The 18,931-nt window shown below is 44.5% G+C and overlaps 1 protein-coding gene and 1 non-coding gene across 8 annotated transcripts in view; one reads left to right on the top strand and one right to left on the bottom strand.

The window, feature by feature from the left end:
* PPEF1 (protein phosphatase with EF-hand domain 1) overlaps positions 1-17,952 on the bottom strand; it is a 38,985-nt gene extending 21,033 nt beyond the window's left edge. The window contains exons 1-4 of one of the 7 annotated variants that reach the window (XM_035323053.1): positions 17,748-17,952; positions 7,826-8,015; positions 3,723-3,850; positions 2,958-3,009 (exon numbers count right to left, since the gene is read on the bottom strand). In XM_035323053.1, the coding sequence (XP_035178944.1) occupies positions 2,958-3,009; positions 3,723-3,850; positions 7,826-7,898 (253 nt within the window). In that variant the 5' untranslated portion in view covers positions 7,899-8,015; positions 17,748-17,952. Of the gene's footprint in view, positions 1-2,957; positions 3,010-3,722; positions 3,851-7,825; positions 8,016-12,412; positions 12,816-17,747 lie in introns of those variants that run through there. The other 6 variants (XM_035323337.1, XM_035323383.1, XM_035323275.1 and 3 more) reach the window with 6 other exon arrangements.
* A 223-nt stretch (positions 17,953-18,175) lies between these two features.
* On the top strand, positions 18,176-18,248 carry TRNAV-UAC. Its single transcript has one exon. It is a non-coding gene; the product is annotated as a tRNA-Val (tRNA).
* The last annotated feature ends 683 nt before the right edge of the window (positions 18,249-18,931 follow it).

Genomic DNA, 18,931 nt, shown 5'->3' on the forward strand with positions numbered 1-18,931 from the left:
CCTGGTGCGGCGAGCTGCAGGCTGTGGCTTGTTCCCCACTGCAAGAATCACTCTGTGCAAAAAGCTTCGGAAGGGTGTCAGTGCTGTAAGGGAGCTGTGGTGGGGTGCGAAGCTGCAGAGAGCAAGACTTACTCCGTTCCTTTTTGAAGAATGACTCTGGGAGGTGACCCAGGGACCCTGAGAGGTACAGCTAGGGCTGCCTTGGACTCCCAGTCCCACCACTTTGCACAGGACATGTTTGCAGCCTTCTCACCCTCAGTGTGCACACGAAAGAGTGAGTAAATGGGTCACCTTTTGCTGGAAAAGCAGTTTTGTTCGTCTGACTGGAGATTTCTGGACTGAAAGGCTGAGTAGGTACACAGATTTTTTTTTGTTGGTTTTTAATGGATGGAGAGAAGTGTAGGATGGAAAACGTTTTAATTCTTACTTCCCTCCAACCCTTGGGAAATAGCCTTTAATCACCAGCAGAACAAGAACACACAGCTACGTAATATCCCAATTGCAGTTCCAACTGCACTGACATCTTAAGCAGGATGAGAGGATGAAAAGAGCTTCAGGGTATAACACAAACAATCACATCAAAAGCACTACCTTGTTAATGACACGGTGACTGCTTTCTTTCTCCGGAAAAAACACATTCTGAACAAGCAGATTCTAAGATGAATAGAAGAGTCCTGAGGGGTTTATAATGTAATGAAAAACAGGGATCACACAATCTTCAGGTAGCTTTCTCATCATCACATACAGAGAAGAGCAGGCAACCTGTGCTCTGGTAAGAATATTATTTGCTGTGTTCTTGGAGAAGGCTTTTGAACAATGTGCTATCACCCTAATTTAAGCGACCAGACACCGATTAAAAAAATTTAAAAAAATCAGAGAATTGTGGGTTTTAGAAAATGCTTGGGAATGGCAAAGCTAATTTGAAAGCTTTCTGCTTGTTATGTTTACACTCACAGTGGTTCCCATCTTTAGACTGTGATCCAGCAGAAATGGAAGCAGTTCATTAAAGAATTTCTCTATTTGGCACAGATTTTGCTTAAATCCCTGGAGTAGGAACAAGTACTGCCAAGGTCACTCAGCGGCACAGGCAAGCAAGAGCTTGCAGTAAGGAATGCACATGGCCAGCTGTTGGACAAACGTAGCCACAGACCAGGCAGCACAAGTACAATATGCAATTTCTCATTCAGCACGTCAGAAAAATCCTTTGTGCAGAAGACCCTGGTCTGCCTCTGTATTAAACATGTATCTTACACAATCTTTCTGTATTGTTTTTGGTTCTGGTTTCTGTAACACAGGGTGTTTGTTAGAAAGGGGGAAAACAAAACAAGACAAGACAAGACAAAAAAAAAGTATTTGGAGCAGATACCAAGCCCTAACAACTTCAGTCCTGACGGATGTGAACTTTATGCAAGCAAGACAAAGAGGAGCTTTACCATATAATATATTCTTTATCATGTGTGTCAGCCTTAACCTATGCGACTGCTGATATCTGCAAGACCAAGGAACAGGTCACCCGTGCAGTGACAGCAATGGACAGCCTATGAGGCAGGGCGCTCTGTACAGCCACGTCCCATGCCCCACCAAGTCGCTGGAGGCACCTCAGTTGTGTTAATTCCTTCTGTCAATAGGCATGGTTAAAAAGGTGGATAAATCATATCTACAAGAAGCAGTTGTATAATTCCCTTTTTATATGATAATGAAAGTAGAGATTAACACTATTGTACCAAATCTCAGACCTAACACTAGAATTTTCTTCCTCGCTCAGGTGAAAAAGCTGAACTGAGGTCACCATCAGCACACAGAAGCCGATGAAGTGAGCAGTGTTTTATTTTCTTTAAATTTGCCACTTCCTTCCCAGGAAGTTAAATGACTTTTTGCAGAATAAGATGATAATGGAAAAAAAAAAAATCAAAGGAAGGACAACTGTATCATCCGTCTTGGCTTTGCAGCAAGGCTCAAATATATTTTTTTTTCTCTGCAGAGCACAGAGAGGCACTCTAAAGTATTTAAGAGAGAAAGACTACAATTTCTAATGGCTGTCATTAGAACACTGAACCACTTACGGTTTTGGTGATGGTTTTAGCCTGCTATCAAAATGTCTTGTGCAAATTTTAATTGGTGTGTTCTGTGGCTGGACCAGATGAAGGAGAAAGTATATTCTCTTGTAATTGAATAGGAAGGGGGCAGCCTCCTTTTTAATAGGGCTGAGATTAGATCTTTTCTCAATTTGTTCAGGAAGTCGGTGTTCGTTTTCTGGCTTTAGGAAGTCACTTTCAATCTGTCTTTCTGTCGAGCTTGACTTAAAAGTAAGTTTTGTCCAAGCATCCCCAAACACTTCAGAAATTAAAGGTTAGTAGCCATCTCAGTTAAAGCTCAGATAAACATTTATCCCCGTGAGTTTAAATGTATTTCATTTTTAATCATTCACATACTGGTACATGTTTTTAGCAAGATCTAGAATAAATTAAGTTTAAAAGTAGTCCAAAACTACTTCAGGAAAAAAAGAAAAAAAAAAAAAAGAAAAAGGAAGAACAAAACCACTTCTTTGTTTGATTATACCTCCCCTAAACCAACTAGTCACACCTTTACTACATAATCATGTCTCATGGTTTAAGAAAAAAGTGCACAGAAAACTGCAAAGTTGGACAGTAAGACTACCATGAGAACAGCTCAATGGCAGTGACATGGAAGAAAGCACTCAGAGCACCTCCAAGTGTTCTTACAAAGGACAACAGGTATCCATTCCTGTCTGACATCTTGACTCACTGCACAGATATTGAGTGGACTCAATACTTAACAGGACCGAATTCTTACAGCAATATTTGGGAAAGCAAGTCTCATCCCAGCATGTGCCACAGGCTGTAAACAGAAAATTAACTTTAAAAAAAATTAACTTAAGTTTAAAAACATAATGTTTTTAAACAGAATCTCCATTTTACTTTGACTTTTATCCTTACCTGCATCAGGATTAGCATAGCGCTCCAGCATGAATGTGAAAAAGCTGGCTAGCTGAATAAGGAAAAGAAAAGAACAAACATATACTGATCAGTTCAGGGGATCCAACAAGCATTAACACTCTCTTTCCTTAGTCATATATTAGCAGTTTTCCATGTAGAGGGATCTGTGACACTACTGTATATTCCCACAGTATCACCTCTAAAGCAGCAGGTTGACATTATTTGAAGGACTACATCAATGTTGCTAATTTTTTGGGGTGTAATTCATCTTGCCCATCACCCAGAATATTTGCCTAGACTTCCTTTACAGTCCATAGAAAGAAACAGCTACTCTTCACCCAACTCACTTTAAACTGCTGCTAGATTGAACACAAAGCCTTAGAAGATCCTAATACCCAGTACTGACCCTGAAGGAAGCCTGGGCTGATGTGCTGAGGTATTGATGCGTCTATTTCTCTGTTGCACATGTCTTGCCTTGCTGACTCATTTCAGATCACCCACAGTGTAATGACATGCAGTCCCTGGCTAACAGAGCCATCCTACAGGAACTTCTAACCTAGATGTGTTTGTATGGGCGGAATGGTGGCCTACTGCTTATGTAGTTTTATATACATACACACACACAGCTTAACTAGTTCATGTGTGAGGCAGGGAAGTGGTTTTATTACTCAGGACACAGCTTTGTAGGGAGAAACAGTCTCGTATCCATTTTGTGTACTGGAAATAACACAGCTGCTTGTATGGGAAGGACTGAAGATTACAAACCTGTGCTTGATCTTGCTCATCAGCATATTCGATTGACTGAAAGATAGTCAGAGAATAGCGGCGACTGATCTCTAGCCGGGCCCTTGTAGAGCGGAACCATTTCTGGATGAGAACAGCAGCTTTAATTGCTGTCAAAAGAGAAGGCAATGGATCAGTGCAATCATCAATGAAAACACACATTACCTCTGCAGAACTTTGCAGACAGATGACAAATACAGTCCATTGTGCACAGTCAGCATTAAGATGGAGGTCTGTAGAAATAAGACTGAAAAAATGTTTTCTGATAATGAATATATGATGCATGTTTCTGTCTTGAGGGACAGATCCCAGGCTGGCTGACTTGCTCAAGTCAGAAACCTTCCCCATGTTATTAGAAACCTTCCCCATGTCTTTGTCCTGAAGATAGTACACATATAAGAAGTCTGCCATGTTCAGCTGATGGGCAGTATGTGAGTTTTGAGAAGGTGAAGAAAGAAAGAAAATCAATTTTGCCTACTAATGAAATGTATTTCTTTACCAAGCTGGGGTAAAAAGCTTCCGACTTTGCAAGCTGTAACATGAGCTTCAGGTAATGACAAAGTTTGTAAGAAACTCACTTAATATAAAGTTTTTGCTTACCCAGCTATATCAACAAGCCAGCAAAATACAAATCTTGGGATAAAATGTTTACAAACAGTATTGATGGGCAGAATATATTGCTTAAATAGACACGCCAAAAGGTACACAGCTACATCTTTGGCCAGCTAGATGAACAAAAGAACATTCATCCTAGGAATTCAAGGGGATATGTCAGAAGACCATGTCAGACTACATGCAGAACATACAACTAACCTGCTGTCTACTGGCCCCAAACACCCCACAAACAGATCACCCCCGCTGTAGCCACCCAGATAAAAGCATATCAAGCAGAACATGTGGTGGCACAGAGGTCCTGGTATGGATGCTGCCTGTGGGGAAGGCTCCTCACACCTAAATCCAGCAGTTAGGGCTGTGCTAACTACCAGTGGCCATGAGCCAGAGCTCTGCAGGAGGACAGGAGCTCCAGGAGCTGATGCCCACCTGATCCCTCCCCACCGTGCTGCTGATCCCCCCTGCTTCCCCTTGTACCCAAATGGCCACAGTTCTCAGGAGCCAGGGTGTGAAAGGCGGGTGGCAGCAGCACTGCTGGCAGGGAGGTGAGAAGAATGGGGGGGCAGGTGTGTCCCCAGCCTTGTGGTGGTCACTGCAGCTCTGGAGAGGAGTGAGGGCCAAAGTAGGGCTGTGCTCAGCCCAGAACAGCCATGAGCTTGGGCGAGGAGGAACAGAGGAGCTCAGCTGTAACTTCTGTTGTTTCAAAGGCCTCTCCAGTGCCTCAACAGGGCTTATCCAGAACAACCAGCTAACTTTGAGAAAAGCGTTCCTTGCTCACTTGCTAATTGGCCTGGCTTTTTAAGATCTGAGGGAGAGCCGCATGGCTGCCACCACAGTCTTGCAACAGAGTAAGGCGGGAGCTGCTCTGGAGAGATGTCATATTTACTCACTTAAGTTGAATATAACTCTTTCTTGACTGTATCCTTATCTCCTGTTCTTACCTCTTTCCCTGTACTCTCAACAGGATGACAGTAAATAAGTAGATGGGGCCAGAAATGTCAAGCCTTTGCCTCCAGCCCTTCAGCTAACACCTCGCTTCAAGGAGCTTCGGGGCTACTCAGCCCCGAACAGCTCAGAGTAAGACACGCACACACACACACAAAAATCTTTATGCTTCTGATCTTGGGGGAATAAGTCAAAGCAGCTGCAGGATGATACTGTTGAAGGAACAAGGACCAAAGGAATACATTGATCTGAGCTCCTGACACTGCTCATTTCTGAGCAGATATGATCAGGAGAAACAGGGGAACAAAACCAAGACGTTCTCCAGAACTCCAGGGTTTGATACAACCATCGCTGCACAGCACTGCAACTTTATGAAAGAGAAAGAAGAGGAAACTAAAAACAACACTTACATCCTAACACTAATACACTGGTATTTTACTACAGTTGCTAAAATGAACAGTCCATACTAAAACCAAACCAAAGCAATGAATAATAGCCAACAATCCAGACTAGTGCCTTTTTTTTTTTTTTTTTTTTCCCTGCAAAACAGCAAAGAAAAGCTCTGCACTAGAGGAACAACAGTTTACACTTGTCAATTATTTCAGCTGATCACAAATACCAGGGATTATAAGACTAGGATGAGTGGCACCCTGTGAATGGGAATGATTTTTTTCTTAAACTGACTGTTATACAAGTAAAGAATGGAGATGTGACTCTATTAATATGTACAGCACTATCATTTTGTTGTTGTTGTTGTTTTTCGTTTTTTAATAAAAATCTTTAGAGGTGCCTTAATAGCACGTTGTTTGCTTATTTTACCAATAACAACCATGTGGCACAGTTAAATTGCTAAAGTTTTCTAGTCCAGACAAGGCCAAAATCAGCAAGGACTCCCATCCTACAGACACCTTATCCCTCCTAGAAAAATCCTCCTGCTTGAATAAAGTGCAACCCTTATATGATTAGGAGCACATTCCCTACCCTGTAAAAGCTCTGGGATCTCTCTTGTTTTCTATCCTTTCTGGAATTCCCCCCACCCCAGACCTGTCAGTAAGGCTGTCATCTTTTCTGTTTAGACGAGTACCTACGGGGGCAGAGCGGAGCCACCAGCACAGAAATTGATTTCCAGCATCAGAACCATGAAACTCCCCATTAAAGCCCCTCTGGGTTGCTTAACGGTTGGGCCCTGGGCACTTGAGATGAATATTGACAAATATGGTTAATGTTGCAAATCTAACAATATTTCTCTCTCTTTTTTTTTTTTTTTAATTGTACTTACTACAGCACTGCTATTCTCAGAACTAAAACGGAACATGATTTTCACACTAGGCTAAACTGCATCTGCAAAATAAATCACCAGTTGCAGAAGATCTCCACACCACCAAGTATCCATTAAATTTATGTTATTAATGCTTTAGAGGGATGTACAGCCTCAGACTGCAGATATAATGATGGTTTCGCATAATTTGGCTACTGCTGAAGAGCAAAAAGACTACCACCAGCAATGGGAGAGGGCAAGACATTATGAAACAAGCACACAGAGTTATAAGCCAGCTTTGTGATTGCAGAGCCTGGCTCCACACCAACATGCAGCATTGGTTGTAGGCTGAGAAAGCAGTTCAGCTCCTCATGGCCTCTCTGAGTTTTTGCACCCTCAGAAATATTCCCAAGTAACCTGTTTCTGTGGCCTTGCAAGGCACATATGTGCATGGCATGCAAAACCAAAAAAGTAAGGACCCTATCCTTCCTTTATGGATGGGTCTAGGACTCCAGCCCAACAGTGCCTTCCTTTTCAATCAGTGCTGTTTGGTAAAAAAACTAAGACAATGCATGGTGCCACGTACCACAGCTCCCAGCAGACCTGTAAATGTTTTAGCATCAAACCTTGAACAAGAATACAAAGGATCAGAACAGGGGTCTCTGAGACAACCTTGTACCCATCTTGCCTGTGCAAAGGCCAAGTGTGCTGCATTGAAAAGCAAGGGGCCAATAAATCATTTTTTAAATTAAATGTTTATTCGTGTTCTATGGGGACTTTCTACCAACAGCCTCAATGGCTATCAGGGAGAACTTCAGACCAGACTTACATGGCAGAAGGTCAGTATGGGGATTCATTGTAGTAGCTCTGTTTCATTGCATTAATTTCATTATCACCCAGCAGCAGGGAAATGGGAGCAGTTTACCCAGGAACTCCATGTTGTAAAAAGCGACAAAAGGGCCCCCTCAGTCCCATACCCTATATGCTTTGTCAGTGCCAGAGTGAGTGAGCACATGTCTGTAATTTAATTTCTGTCCTCTATCAATCTTTTCCAACCCAATGTGTAGATGCTAGAGGTGCTCTGCAGTTGCCTCCTGACCTCAGCCAGCATCTGAAAACTATGCACTCCTTTAAATAAAGAAAATCTGGGGGAAATAATTTTCTCTGAACAAGCATTTGACAACAGGACTAGGGGAAAATATTATCTTCTAATCCTCTTCCAGTGGTACAGAGAGAACACCTCTGATGCAGAGATGATGGGAGCGCTCACCTTTTTCTGACTTGTTTTCTTCTCTGTCATCTATGGAAGCGTTGCACCCCATGTCTGTAACGATGTACTCCATTGCTTGGTTTTAATGAGCACTGGTAGGAAGCATGTGTCTCTCACTGTTAGCGTTACATGCATCGCTCATGTTGGTCCTTCAGCCACGAGGAGGGCTCCTGTGCTCCTCTTGTCACTGCTAAGAGGAGGGGAGGGAAGGAGAGGAAAAAAAAAAAAAAAGGCTTGACAACACAGAATGTAAAGCACCTACAGCTCTTCACTTCATAGCACATCCCGTAAAAACTGAACCTAATAAATCATACTCATTTTTTTTCCCAGATCTGATCACCATCAACTTGCACTCAAGACAGATGAACTCAGAGATGAATACAGTTTGCTCCTGACGTGTTAGTTGAAATGTTAACGTGCAGTGACGATTTCTTAGTCTGAAGCATAGTTATTTAAAGCCTTGCTACTACAGACAAGTAACAAGACAGGCATGTTGCTCTTATTCCTGTGATTTGAAAATTGGAACTGCGGAATATTGAGGACTTTAGGTTTGGGGGTTTATGGACTCTTTTTCTTCCCTCTGAAGGGAAACTGAAATCCAAAAAAGTGCTGTTGTATTAATTTTGAGCCAAGCAATGATTTTGACAGCACCAAATACAGTACTGATACTGCCAATAGCTTGACTTCTCTCTCCAGACCATTGCTACTGCCCTGAATACCACCTCCTCACATGCCCTCTTCAGAGAAAGAGGAGTCTTCACTAGACCATCCCAAACCAGCCAGTCACGACTTCAGCTGCGATCTGAATACAAAGACCAAACCAGAGCTTACGATCTCAGCCTTGCTGCAGCAAGACCACCTGCGCTCGGAGGCAGGGCAGCGTGTCCTGAGCAACCGGGGAACATGAGCCCCAAACAGAACCACCAGGGCCCTGCTGACCCAAGCAAGCGAAGGCCATGTGAAGGACCACAGCACTCTACCTGCAAACACTTGGGCTTCTCTCCCAGTCATCCCCACTCTTCCCTCCTCCTACCCCTAAATTCTTTGACTTCGAGCATCATTTTGAGTGAAGGAATAATAGAGACAGGAACAGAAATGTTATGCTAATAGCAGTAAAAGAAGCCATACACTCAAAGCTTGGGGAATCATCATCTTCGGTCCCAAATGTCTGTATCCTGAAGTGGACATAGACAATGTTCAACCTACTGCCTTATTTCCTGATAGCTTCTCAGGTGGCTACAGAGCTGCCCTGGCAGCCAGCCCACATCTCCAGACCCCAGCACAGCCTCACCTATTGAAGCCTCCAGCACAGCCTCCACCTAGGCTCAGTGAGTTCAGTTTCTGCTCTTCTGGTCAGACTAAAGGACCATGAACAATCGGAACAACTCACTGTGGAAAGAGCCAGTGTCTCCTCCAGGCAAAAGCTCATCTTTGTCCTAACCAAGCATCTCCATCGGAAGAAGTCCCCTTTCTTTTCCTCTAGGTACATCAGTTCAAGGTAGCTCCTGCTCCGTGCCAAACCCTGCCTTCCTGGGCAAACACGTATTAAAATACCAGGCAAAGACCATGAAGGCCTTCCATGGGTAAGAAGGTTGAAAAACAAGCATTTAAAATGTTAGAGAGATTTCTATGAACATATTTACAATGCAATGCAGTGATCGGTAGTGAACAATCATTTGCCATTAAAAAAATCCCCAAAGTGTTTCCAGGTGAAATGGAAAGTTGGACTTTATTTCAACTTATCAGAAAAGGCTTCAGTGAGAGAAGGTAGCTGGATGAGAATTTGGGACATAATGCTGTGTTAGCATTCTGGATACTGTATAATTCACCCTTAAGAGAGTCTGTCGTGTTCACTAAAGAGCAGACAATAATTCAGTACCTACAAGCCAGTGATCCATCCCATTTCTAGATGAAACTCCTGAAATTGCTACATTTCTCTCAGTTTAGCAAAAAGGCAAATTTGTGATCAGACAGGCAATGAATACCTAGCCCATCCACTGCAGAAAATTAAAACGTCGCTCCAACCATGCCACTGGACATGCAGCAGGCTAGGCAGGAGGGGCACATCCTGCTCTTCTTCGGGGTGGGAGTCACTGAAAGCTGAACTGCAGCAAGCATTCAGAAACCTGGCTGTCAGAACCTGAGCTGCCAAGAGCCTGATTTACAGAGACGATGAACTGGCAGCATTTGATACGGGTGTAATAGGTGCTGCCCCAAATCAATCATGCCTTCAGCTTATCAGTCACGTAAAGACCAGGCTGCCTCAAAAATAATGGAAATCTTGTAAAGATTTATAGCTGACTGTTAATGAAATCAGGCTGCAGGTCCTTTGGGCAGAGAGCTGTCCCCTCAAGCCTAGTGCATCTTTCAAATTTAGATAAGCCACGCTACTGCAGACAAGTGTGAGCTAGGTCTAGGTCAAGCTTGTGGATATGGAAGCCATAGGAATGAGAGCCACTAGGCTTTAACTTTTGACTCTTTATTCCATTTATTTCTTACCTTTGATAAACAAAGAACGAAAGGTTCCTCCTTTTATTTTTGTTTGGATGAACTTTCCATAGCTATACTACGTCCCTTGCGAGTTGTTTCAATAGCTCTCTCCAGCGATGTGCCTCCTTTCCCTACTTCCCTTCTCTCAACCATACTTGTTAACATGCAGCTACCAACTCCTCCCATAACATGCATTACAAGGTACTTATGGTTGCAGAGGTGGTGAGATAGGGACAGTTTTCCCCATAAATGTCAGGTGGATGGATGGATGCTTCCAATGCCAGGGGCTTTGATGTCTTCTTGCTACTAACATTGTAATTTTCTGTGACCCACAGGCTTCACTTAGAGATGCTTTCCATTGGAATTGAGGACTGCAGGGTACTGAGAAACAGAAAAGATGGGTTTATGATGGATTTTCTTCTGTGCATTGCTGAGGGAATGAAAGAGGAAAGAGCAAAATAACCTCGAAAAGAGAACCCCAGGCACAAAATCACAACATCCAGGTCAGTACCCTTAGAGGGACAGCTCTTCAGAACTGCTTTACTGCCAGAGTTGTGATTGCCAAGGTGAAGGATCTAGAAATTATTTAGATTCATTAGCTAAAAGACTCACCCTGCAGAAAGTGGGATGAAGCTGCCACAGTCAACTAATGCAGTGAAAAAGAACCTGGCTGTGGACCACGAGAGCAGTCATTTTGTAAATCAACACTGAGTTTGACCAACCAAGGGGTGATATAGTAACATCAAACACTGGCAAAACAGTATGTGTTTAGCTCTCTCTTATTTTATATTCATGGGAAAAACTGACATTCCTATTAGGTGAAAGAAAGAAAGGAGAAAGCCTTTTTGTTTCAAATACATAGCAGAAAAAAAAAAAAAAATCTTCAGCCTGCTCAGAGAAGCAAGGCTAAGCTCTATACAGAGCTGCTGGAATCACTTCTGGCAATGGCTGTTGATAGATCTTAATGTTTGGGCCAGGAATCAATACAGAATGGATGTAGCAACACTGGAAAAACAGCAAAGCCTCACTGAAAGAGAACTGGATGAAGACATACCAGCTCATTAAGGTGGACTCACATTCCTGAGCCCAAAAATGCACTGCAAAAGTAAGTAAAAGCAAGATCCACAGGATGTGAACATGCAGAGATTGTTCAAACAATCATGCAGTTGAGGAACTGCATGCAAGTCCAAAGAGAATCTGTAGGAAAATGATTGGAGAAAGTCAGTTCATGTAATCTACATTCAAAAGGGTGATACATTTATACAAAAACATTTGCAGGTTTTGTGCAGAAAATAAACAAAGCAAGCAGCCTCATAGTTTCGCACAGAAAGACTGGGGGGGGAGGAGGAAGGTAGCGAATACAAGCACACAAATAGGGTGTAGATCACCCTGAAGTATAAAAGAAGTTATCATTTCACTTTTCAGAAACATTAAATGCCTCTAGATGAAGGATCCTATAGGAAGCAAGGAGAAAACACAAAATCCCAATGCCAAATTTTTTCTATTGAATGGAGACCCAACAGGAACATAAAAGTCAACAACAGTCGTAGCTTATTATCCTAGAGGAAGTGGGAAATCTGAATCACAATTGTTGGGCAGATAATGAGAAGGATTTTGATGATATCCCATAGCTTCCCTTCTCTGTACTTGAAGGGGGAAATAGGCTGAAAAGCAAAGCTCTAGAATCCGTGTTGAAATTTGAGCCAATTTACAAATGAAATTGATGAACTTCAGATGAAAGTTACATTGGTTTTAATGAACTTTAAGTTAAGCATCAGAGCAAGGTTCAAGATTATCATCATAAAAAGTTTTTTTTTTTTCTTTTTTTTTTCTTTTTTCCCCTAAAGCAAAAACTACATGAAATATGGCAGCCTATGGTAGCCTCAGAGCTATTTGATCTCAACAATACTCAGAAGTTCTGGATAACTGATTCAGTCCAGGTCAAACTTCATAGTTTGAAGCACACTGCTTTTTCTCAGGGCAGAATTATAAATAGTACCACGCACCTCTGTCATTCACTGCATAAACACAGGATGCTGGCAGTTTGTTCTTTAAAGTGAGCTAAGAAAAGATATATACCTGACCCAAAGAAATTACCTGATTTTTATTTCTTCTTCAGCAGTACAGAGATTTTTTTTCCATGAGTACCCTTAGAAGCTCCTGTTTAAAGACAAAGCCATCCCTTTTTGGAACCAGCCCTGCATAACGAGGGGTGCAGCTCAGCAGAACAGGTACTCCAGTTCTCCCAGGGGCTCTGGAGCTCACGAATGGCAACACACTGGCTTTCCACCTGTTTATTCAGCTTCCCAAGAGGAAATATCTTGAGCCCTGCTCCTCAGAAGCAGTCAGGGAAAAATGCCATTTTCATCGTCCAGCCCGATGTGAAAGCTGATGGCTGCAGCCCTCCGGCTGCGCTGTTGGCGTGCTGTTGGAGACCTGTTTTGTCACCATGCCACCTGAATCTCAGGCAGAGGCAGGGATGGGCTGAAGTTATTGGCTTCGCATCTGAAGTCACATGGCCTCTCTCAAGAGGAATGGCCTTTCTGCGGGGATGAGGCAATGATTTGCATTTTAGCAGATCCAGTACTACACAGGGAAAAAAAAAAAAAAAGTACAGACTGTCTGGGTATTTGGTTACCTGATGTGACTGGCATGATTATGAAAGCTCCTAAGGAAAGAAATGCTGCCAGCTGAAGTTGCCATGAGGCACTGTAACCACACATTAGTGATTTGGGTGCTCTCCATTCACACGTTTTCTCCGTAAGTGTGTGACTGGGGTTCGGGAGACTCTGTTCATGACTCAGCTCGTCCATTCCCTGTGTGACTGACGGCTGGAAAGGGATGGGACAGGCTGAGAAGTTTGGTGAGCACGGCTACCCTATGCGATCTGGAAGCCGTGCTGCTGTGTGATTTGAAATCAAACCCTGATCCCCGGCTGCAGGGCCCGCACCTCTGACCTACCTCCTCATCTCACTGGCCGTGGGCTCTCAGTCACTTCGTGGGTGCCCACAAAGGGCAGAGCCACCAAGTCCAAGCACTGGTAGAAGAATCTGCCCGTTCTTGCATGAGCAGCACGGGGACACCAAGATTTTGAACACATACACTGCCAAACAACTCAAAAATAGTAGGTATCAGCAGACATATGTATTGTGGTACCACCAGTATGCTCCTGGGCGGTACACTCCTCAGCATCAGTTGCCCTAAATGCCACCCTTACCCCTGTCTGCAGTGATGGAGCAGAGCACAGCAGCCACTCCTGTGGGCTTACTGTTCTGGAGGAAGCACCAAAAGGATGAGGTGCCCTTTCCTCTGCAGCCTCTCCTTGTGATGAAGTTCCCCAAGGCCAGGTCCTGTTCCCCCAGGGAAATAGGTGGGATGGGGAGCAAAAGATCTGTGAGAACAGAGACCTTCACCTTCAGATCGAGATCTTCACTGCTTGCCCCAAAGGCCGAATAATGCTATAACATGGGATTTTCAGGAAATTTTTGCCATCAGTCTGGTGGCAGTTCTAAAGACATCAACAACCACTGTGAAGGCACTTGGACACAGGAATCAAATCATCTTACGGGACAGACAGAGGCGTTCCTGCACTGTGACAGAATGGACACATTTTTTAACATGTAAAAGATATTAAAAGTGCCAAACCAGCAAAGTCGAAGGCACTGCGTGAATGCACTGGTTTGATTGACTGAGCTAGTCCTTGAGGTTCTGGAGTCCCAGACACAAGCTTCCACTTTCAAAGCTATTCCTTTTCTGTGAAGTGAGACAGCAAAGAAAATCCCTACCAGGCTCCATAATTCTGCGTGACCCAGAAGAGCGTTGATGTTTGCTTTTCTGGCAGGATGCACTTGCCTTGATCAGAGTTACAGTAGCTAATCATTTATGTATGATCACGCTGTTCTGCCAAAATGCATGCAAGCAAAAATACATCATAACCTCTTTCCTCTGCACTCTGGGGATACACGTCATTTATAAAGCATTTTCTGTATCTGATAAATTCATCTATACTGGCGTTTAGCAAGATTTCTGCTAATGAGAGGCTATGAGGCTTGTTCCAGTAGCCAAGAAATCCATCAGAAAATGCTTCATCCAAGATGAGGAGGAGAGGAATCAAACCTTTAGCTGTTAGATTCTGTAGGACAAAGTCTCTCCTGTGTGTTTTCTCTTGGTATTCATGGAATTTGCTTGTCCCCTGTCTCAGTGGTCTGATGTGACTGAGCAACCTGATAAAGAGTCTTGCTGGGCTGAAGCACCTCCCCAGTTACATACGGGGATCACAGTAACGTGCAACTTGAGGAAACACAAACAAATGTGCCTCCCAACTCAGCCTTTCCCGTTCAAGTCCAAGGAGGAAGGCTGGAGCTAACAAGACCATCCTCCTTTCTACATGGGACAAAGGGAACACACCAGTCCCGCCTACATGTCACACACATGCTGAGCTTTTTTGCTCAGCAGCCAGGTATCACATGCACACTTAAGATGCTGAAGAGGATTTTAGCAAGCGTCAACAGCTGCAACAGGCAGCAGGCAACAACACACTGATAACATTTTGTTGAGCAGTCTAGCCAGGAAAAAAATAAAGTTACATTGCTAGTGCAGAAAGCGGGAGACCCCTTTACAAGCAGTTCTTGAAGTAATAGCATGCGTTCTGTTTTCCAAATGCTTTGGAAATTAACCTCCTGAGCCAGCCACCATGTAGGCATTCCACATGCATAATTCAAGATCTGATTCAGGCTTCTTTCTCAGAGGCACCCACTACAGAGCAATGCAGCCAGTATGTTTCAAAAAGACTGGAAGATGAACATAGTTGGAGTGAATGTGCTCCTTCTGCGCTGTTGTTTCTGTTAAGCTCAGGAAAGTATTTTTATGTGATCCAACAAGGTATTTTAAAGTACTGGCCAGGGGACAAGTCCCTGACTGAGAGATCTGGACACGTGGTTGCAAATAGAAGGAATAAAAGGAACAAAAGAGATAAAGGAGAAACAAATATACAGAATAATTTTATCTGGCTTTTCCATATTAAACTGTATCTTAGTGAGAGGACAGAAATCTGTTCTCACAATTCAGCCTGAGGAGGTTAATTTGGGTGAACAGGAAAATACATTCCCCCTGCAATGTACATTTCTGAGGTGCAAAGATGACAGATATAAGACACCAAAATTATCATCCAAAAAGCACACAAAACCAGAAACATGGGCTAAGAAAGGCAGCTGTAGGGCCTCCACACTGCTGAAGGGCAAGAAACTAGACAGGAACATTATGAAAGCACAAGGATACCCTCCGTAAAAATTAGAACAAAATAATAATAATGAACAAACAAACAAACAAACAAAAAAACAACAACACATTTTTTCCCCAAATTGTTAGCTGAATGCAGATTATTCTGGAAAGCAATGCCCAATGGCATAATTTCAGCAACTTTATTCCCCCACAAGCTAGTCTCAGCCTCCCCTTGGAGCCTATATAGATGACAGCTGTCTACAGCACTCAGATTTCACCAAAAAATAAAAATAAATGGGCATAAATGGGAAAAATAAATGGGCATAAAAATTGCCTAATGAAGGCTGGATTTGCATGTTGTTAGTCTGGTGCAAACTGCACAGACAGTGCAAAACCTGTGTCCTGGAGCCTCAAGTTTAGTAGGCTTTGGGCCCCTTGAGGTTAAGTCAGGCTCTCCAGGTCAGGAGGGCCCATGGAGCTGTTTGACTCATACACTAATGACTGCGATGTAAAAGGGTTTTATTTTATGTGTCGTTTGTTTGTTTGTTTGTTTTAAGACTGAGTCCTACCAGCTAGTAAGTGCAGCCACCGCATACATGGTAGATGGTCAGAAAAGTCAAAAAAATATCATGTTCTTCACCTCTGTTTTCATGTTACTGCTGTGAAACTGCTTCTAATGACAGAAAAAGGCAAAAAAAATAAAATAAAAAAGGCATAATTTTGCAACTGTATATAACCTGCTGCTTCAGCAAAATATTAATAATTTCAAAAGTCATGGCAACTATGATATTTAGCTATAAACAATACATTGTTCTGCTTACAGGCACCACATTCTTCTGAAAATGAACACACTTGCCTTGTATTTTCCAAATAATAACCTCTCATTGCAATTTTTAACCACAGTCCTGTAAACATGGAACAGAAGCCTTCATTTGTACCTCTGCAAGTCACTCACTCCCTCCGGGACGTGAGGATTTGGTACGGCAAGGACTGCGGTAATAGTGGCGCAAAACCCCAGATAAAATGTAACAGATGTTACGTTTAAGGCAATCACTGAATTCAGTGTGGTGTGACAAATGCCAAGGAAGCCCTGGAATGCATGAATACCTGCCTGATGGGACCCGCAGGGACAGCTGCGTTGCTCTGCACCCTGACAAAGAGCCATCTCCTGCAGCAGATCCATCAGCAAGCCACAACCCAAGCAATCTTGGACATCCCTGGGTGTGTGGGTGGGTTTAAGCAGATAGCATGAGCAGCTCCAATAGCTTCCCTTTAGCAGAAACAAGCACTTAGGCCTTCTGGAGCTGCAACAACACATAATCTATTTATATCTTTCCCCTAAAAAAAAATAAATGGTTTTAAAGGAGTGTCATGCACAATCCCCACAAACCGAGCTACACAGCAAGGAGTGCTCGGGTGGCCCTGCAGTGTTACAGGGGAAGGAGAGCAGGGGCTGGGCAGGAAGGCACAAGTTGCTCCAGAGGCAGGGCTGGGGGGCAGGTCCCCTGTCAGCCCCTCTGCCAGGTTTGTGAAGGAAAATCCTTGATGATCTCCAGCTGGGTTTTTGAGGGCAAACAGCCTTGTTTTCAGAATGCTCATTAGTATGTACCATGCTGCATCTGAGGGGATAAATCATACTTTCATGGATCTGTCAGGCACCATGCAACAGTTTCAAGGGCATTACCACCACTGACAAACTTCAGATCCTGCCTTCCCTCTCAGTACACTATTTAAAACACTGTCTTCTGCAGCAAGAGAATCATCTACACCTTCCTCCCCCACTGAAAAACGAGCTGAAGCACCCCGCAGCAAGCAGCGGAGCACTTTCCCGTGACTGATTTACACAAAATCCACGCAGCCAGGCTCCCCAGAAGCAGCAGGTGTGTTCGTGCATCCCTTGTCGAGCTCAGTCTGCCTTTGCCACTGTTTGGCCGACCTGCGGGGCACCGAAATGCACCGTGCCAGCTTGATATGATTTTATGATGCCCTCTGCTCCCTGCTGATCTGCAAGAAGGGAGCAGCCGAGCAAACCAAAGGGGCAGCGGGTTGCACAGGGAGGCCTGCCAGCCTTTTGCCAAGGGGGTGACATGGCAGCGATGCTGTGACTGCAGGAGCTGAAAGCAAAATGTCCCGCAGGCGTGCACAGGGAGGGAGTGCTCTCAGTGCCCAAGGCATGCAGTGTGAGGCTGTGAGGCAGTGTCAGGCTCGTTACCTGCGTCCCTCGGCCGCACACCTTGGGCTTGCCCCCAGGCGAAGAGAAAACCTCACCGGGGTTTCCTCACGGCGTGAAAGCCGTTAAAGCGATTCGCCCCCTTCACTGCTGCTCTGTGGCTACCTGAAGACCAGAAAACGCGCTGCGATTAAATTTTTTAAATCAATTTTTTAATTAACTGGAAATTAAAAACATAGAAACTGTAAAAATAAAAAATACATATATTAAAAAAACGGCGGCGGGGGCTGCAATGCCCCGCCCTCTCTCACCAGCCACCGCTCCCCGCCCAACGGCCGCCCAACGGCCGCCCAACGGCCCCGCCTGTCGCTGCCTGGGCGGGAAGCGGGGGGAGGGGGGGGGGGGGGGGGGAAGGACGCTCGCGTGTGGCTCGATGATAGGAGGAGCGCCGCGGAGGTTGGTGTCCGTGCGGTTCCATAGTGTAGTGGTTATCACGTCTGCTTTACACGCAGAAGGTCCTGGGTTCGAGCCCCAGTGGAACCAGCGGCTTCAAATTTTCTTCCCTTGCCCCACGCTCAACGCTATCGTTTCCTTGACGGCAATGAGCGCCGGTTTGTTCTTTTTCCTCTGAAAATGGGCAATCGGGTAAGCCCGTCTAAAACTAGCAAGCCCTGCGTGGGGTGGAGAAGCGGTGCATGGAGAGGGGAGCAGAAAGGCCAGGAGAGCCTGTCCCCACAGGACACACGGGGGGCGGGAGGTTTAGGTGCTCTGTCCTCAGCTAGGGAGAGGCAGGGGCTTGCTGAGACAGAGCTGCCGCAGGCCCTGTGCAATAGCACATTTTTGTAAGAGTCCAAACACAATTTTAGACAGCGTCGCTGCAGGACTTGCCACCCCCCCCCCCGCCCCCCAAACAACAACAACAACAACAACAACAACAACAAAATCACAGAGAAAGCCAGCACGCTGTGGCTCTTCCTGGCTGCTGCTCCCTGGGGCACCGAAGCTGCTGGACATTCCTCCAGCCATCTGCCTGGCCGGGCAGGAGTTGTAGGTTTTACATCTGCTGGCTGAGCCTGCCGTGGTGCCCCGGAGCCATGCTGTGCTCCCCTCGGACACCCACGCAGCGGCCTGCCTCCCTGTGCCCGTTAACTCCCTGCGTGCATTCCCCAGTACTGAGACTAGTGTCGCTTTTATCAACTGGGAGCTGATTAACTCAGAATCAGAGA

This window comes from Oxyura jamaicensis, chromosome 1 (assembly GCF_011077185.1).
Source record: "Oxyura jamaicensis isolate SHBP4307 breed ruddy duck chromosome 1, BPBGC_Ojam_1.0, whole genome shotgun sequence".
Taxonomy (NCBI): Eukaryota; Metazoa; Chordata; class Aves; order Anseriformes; family Anatidae; genus Oxyura; species Oxyura jamaicensis.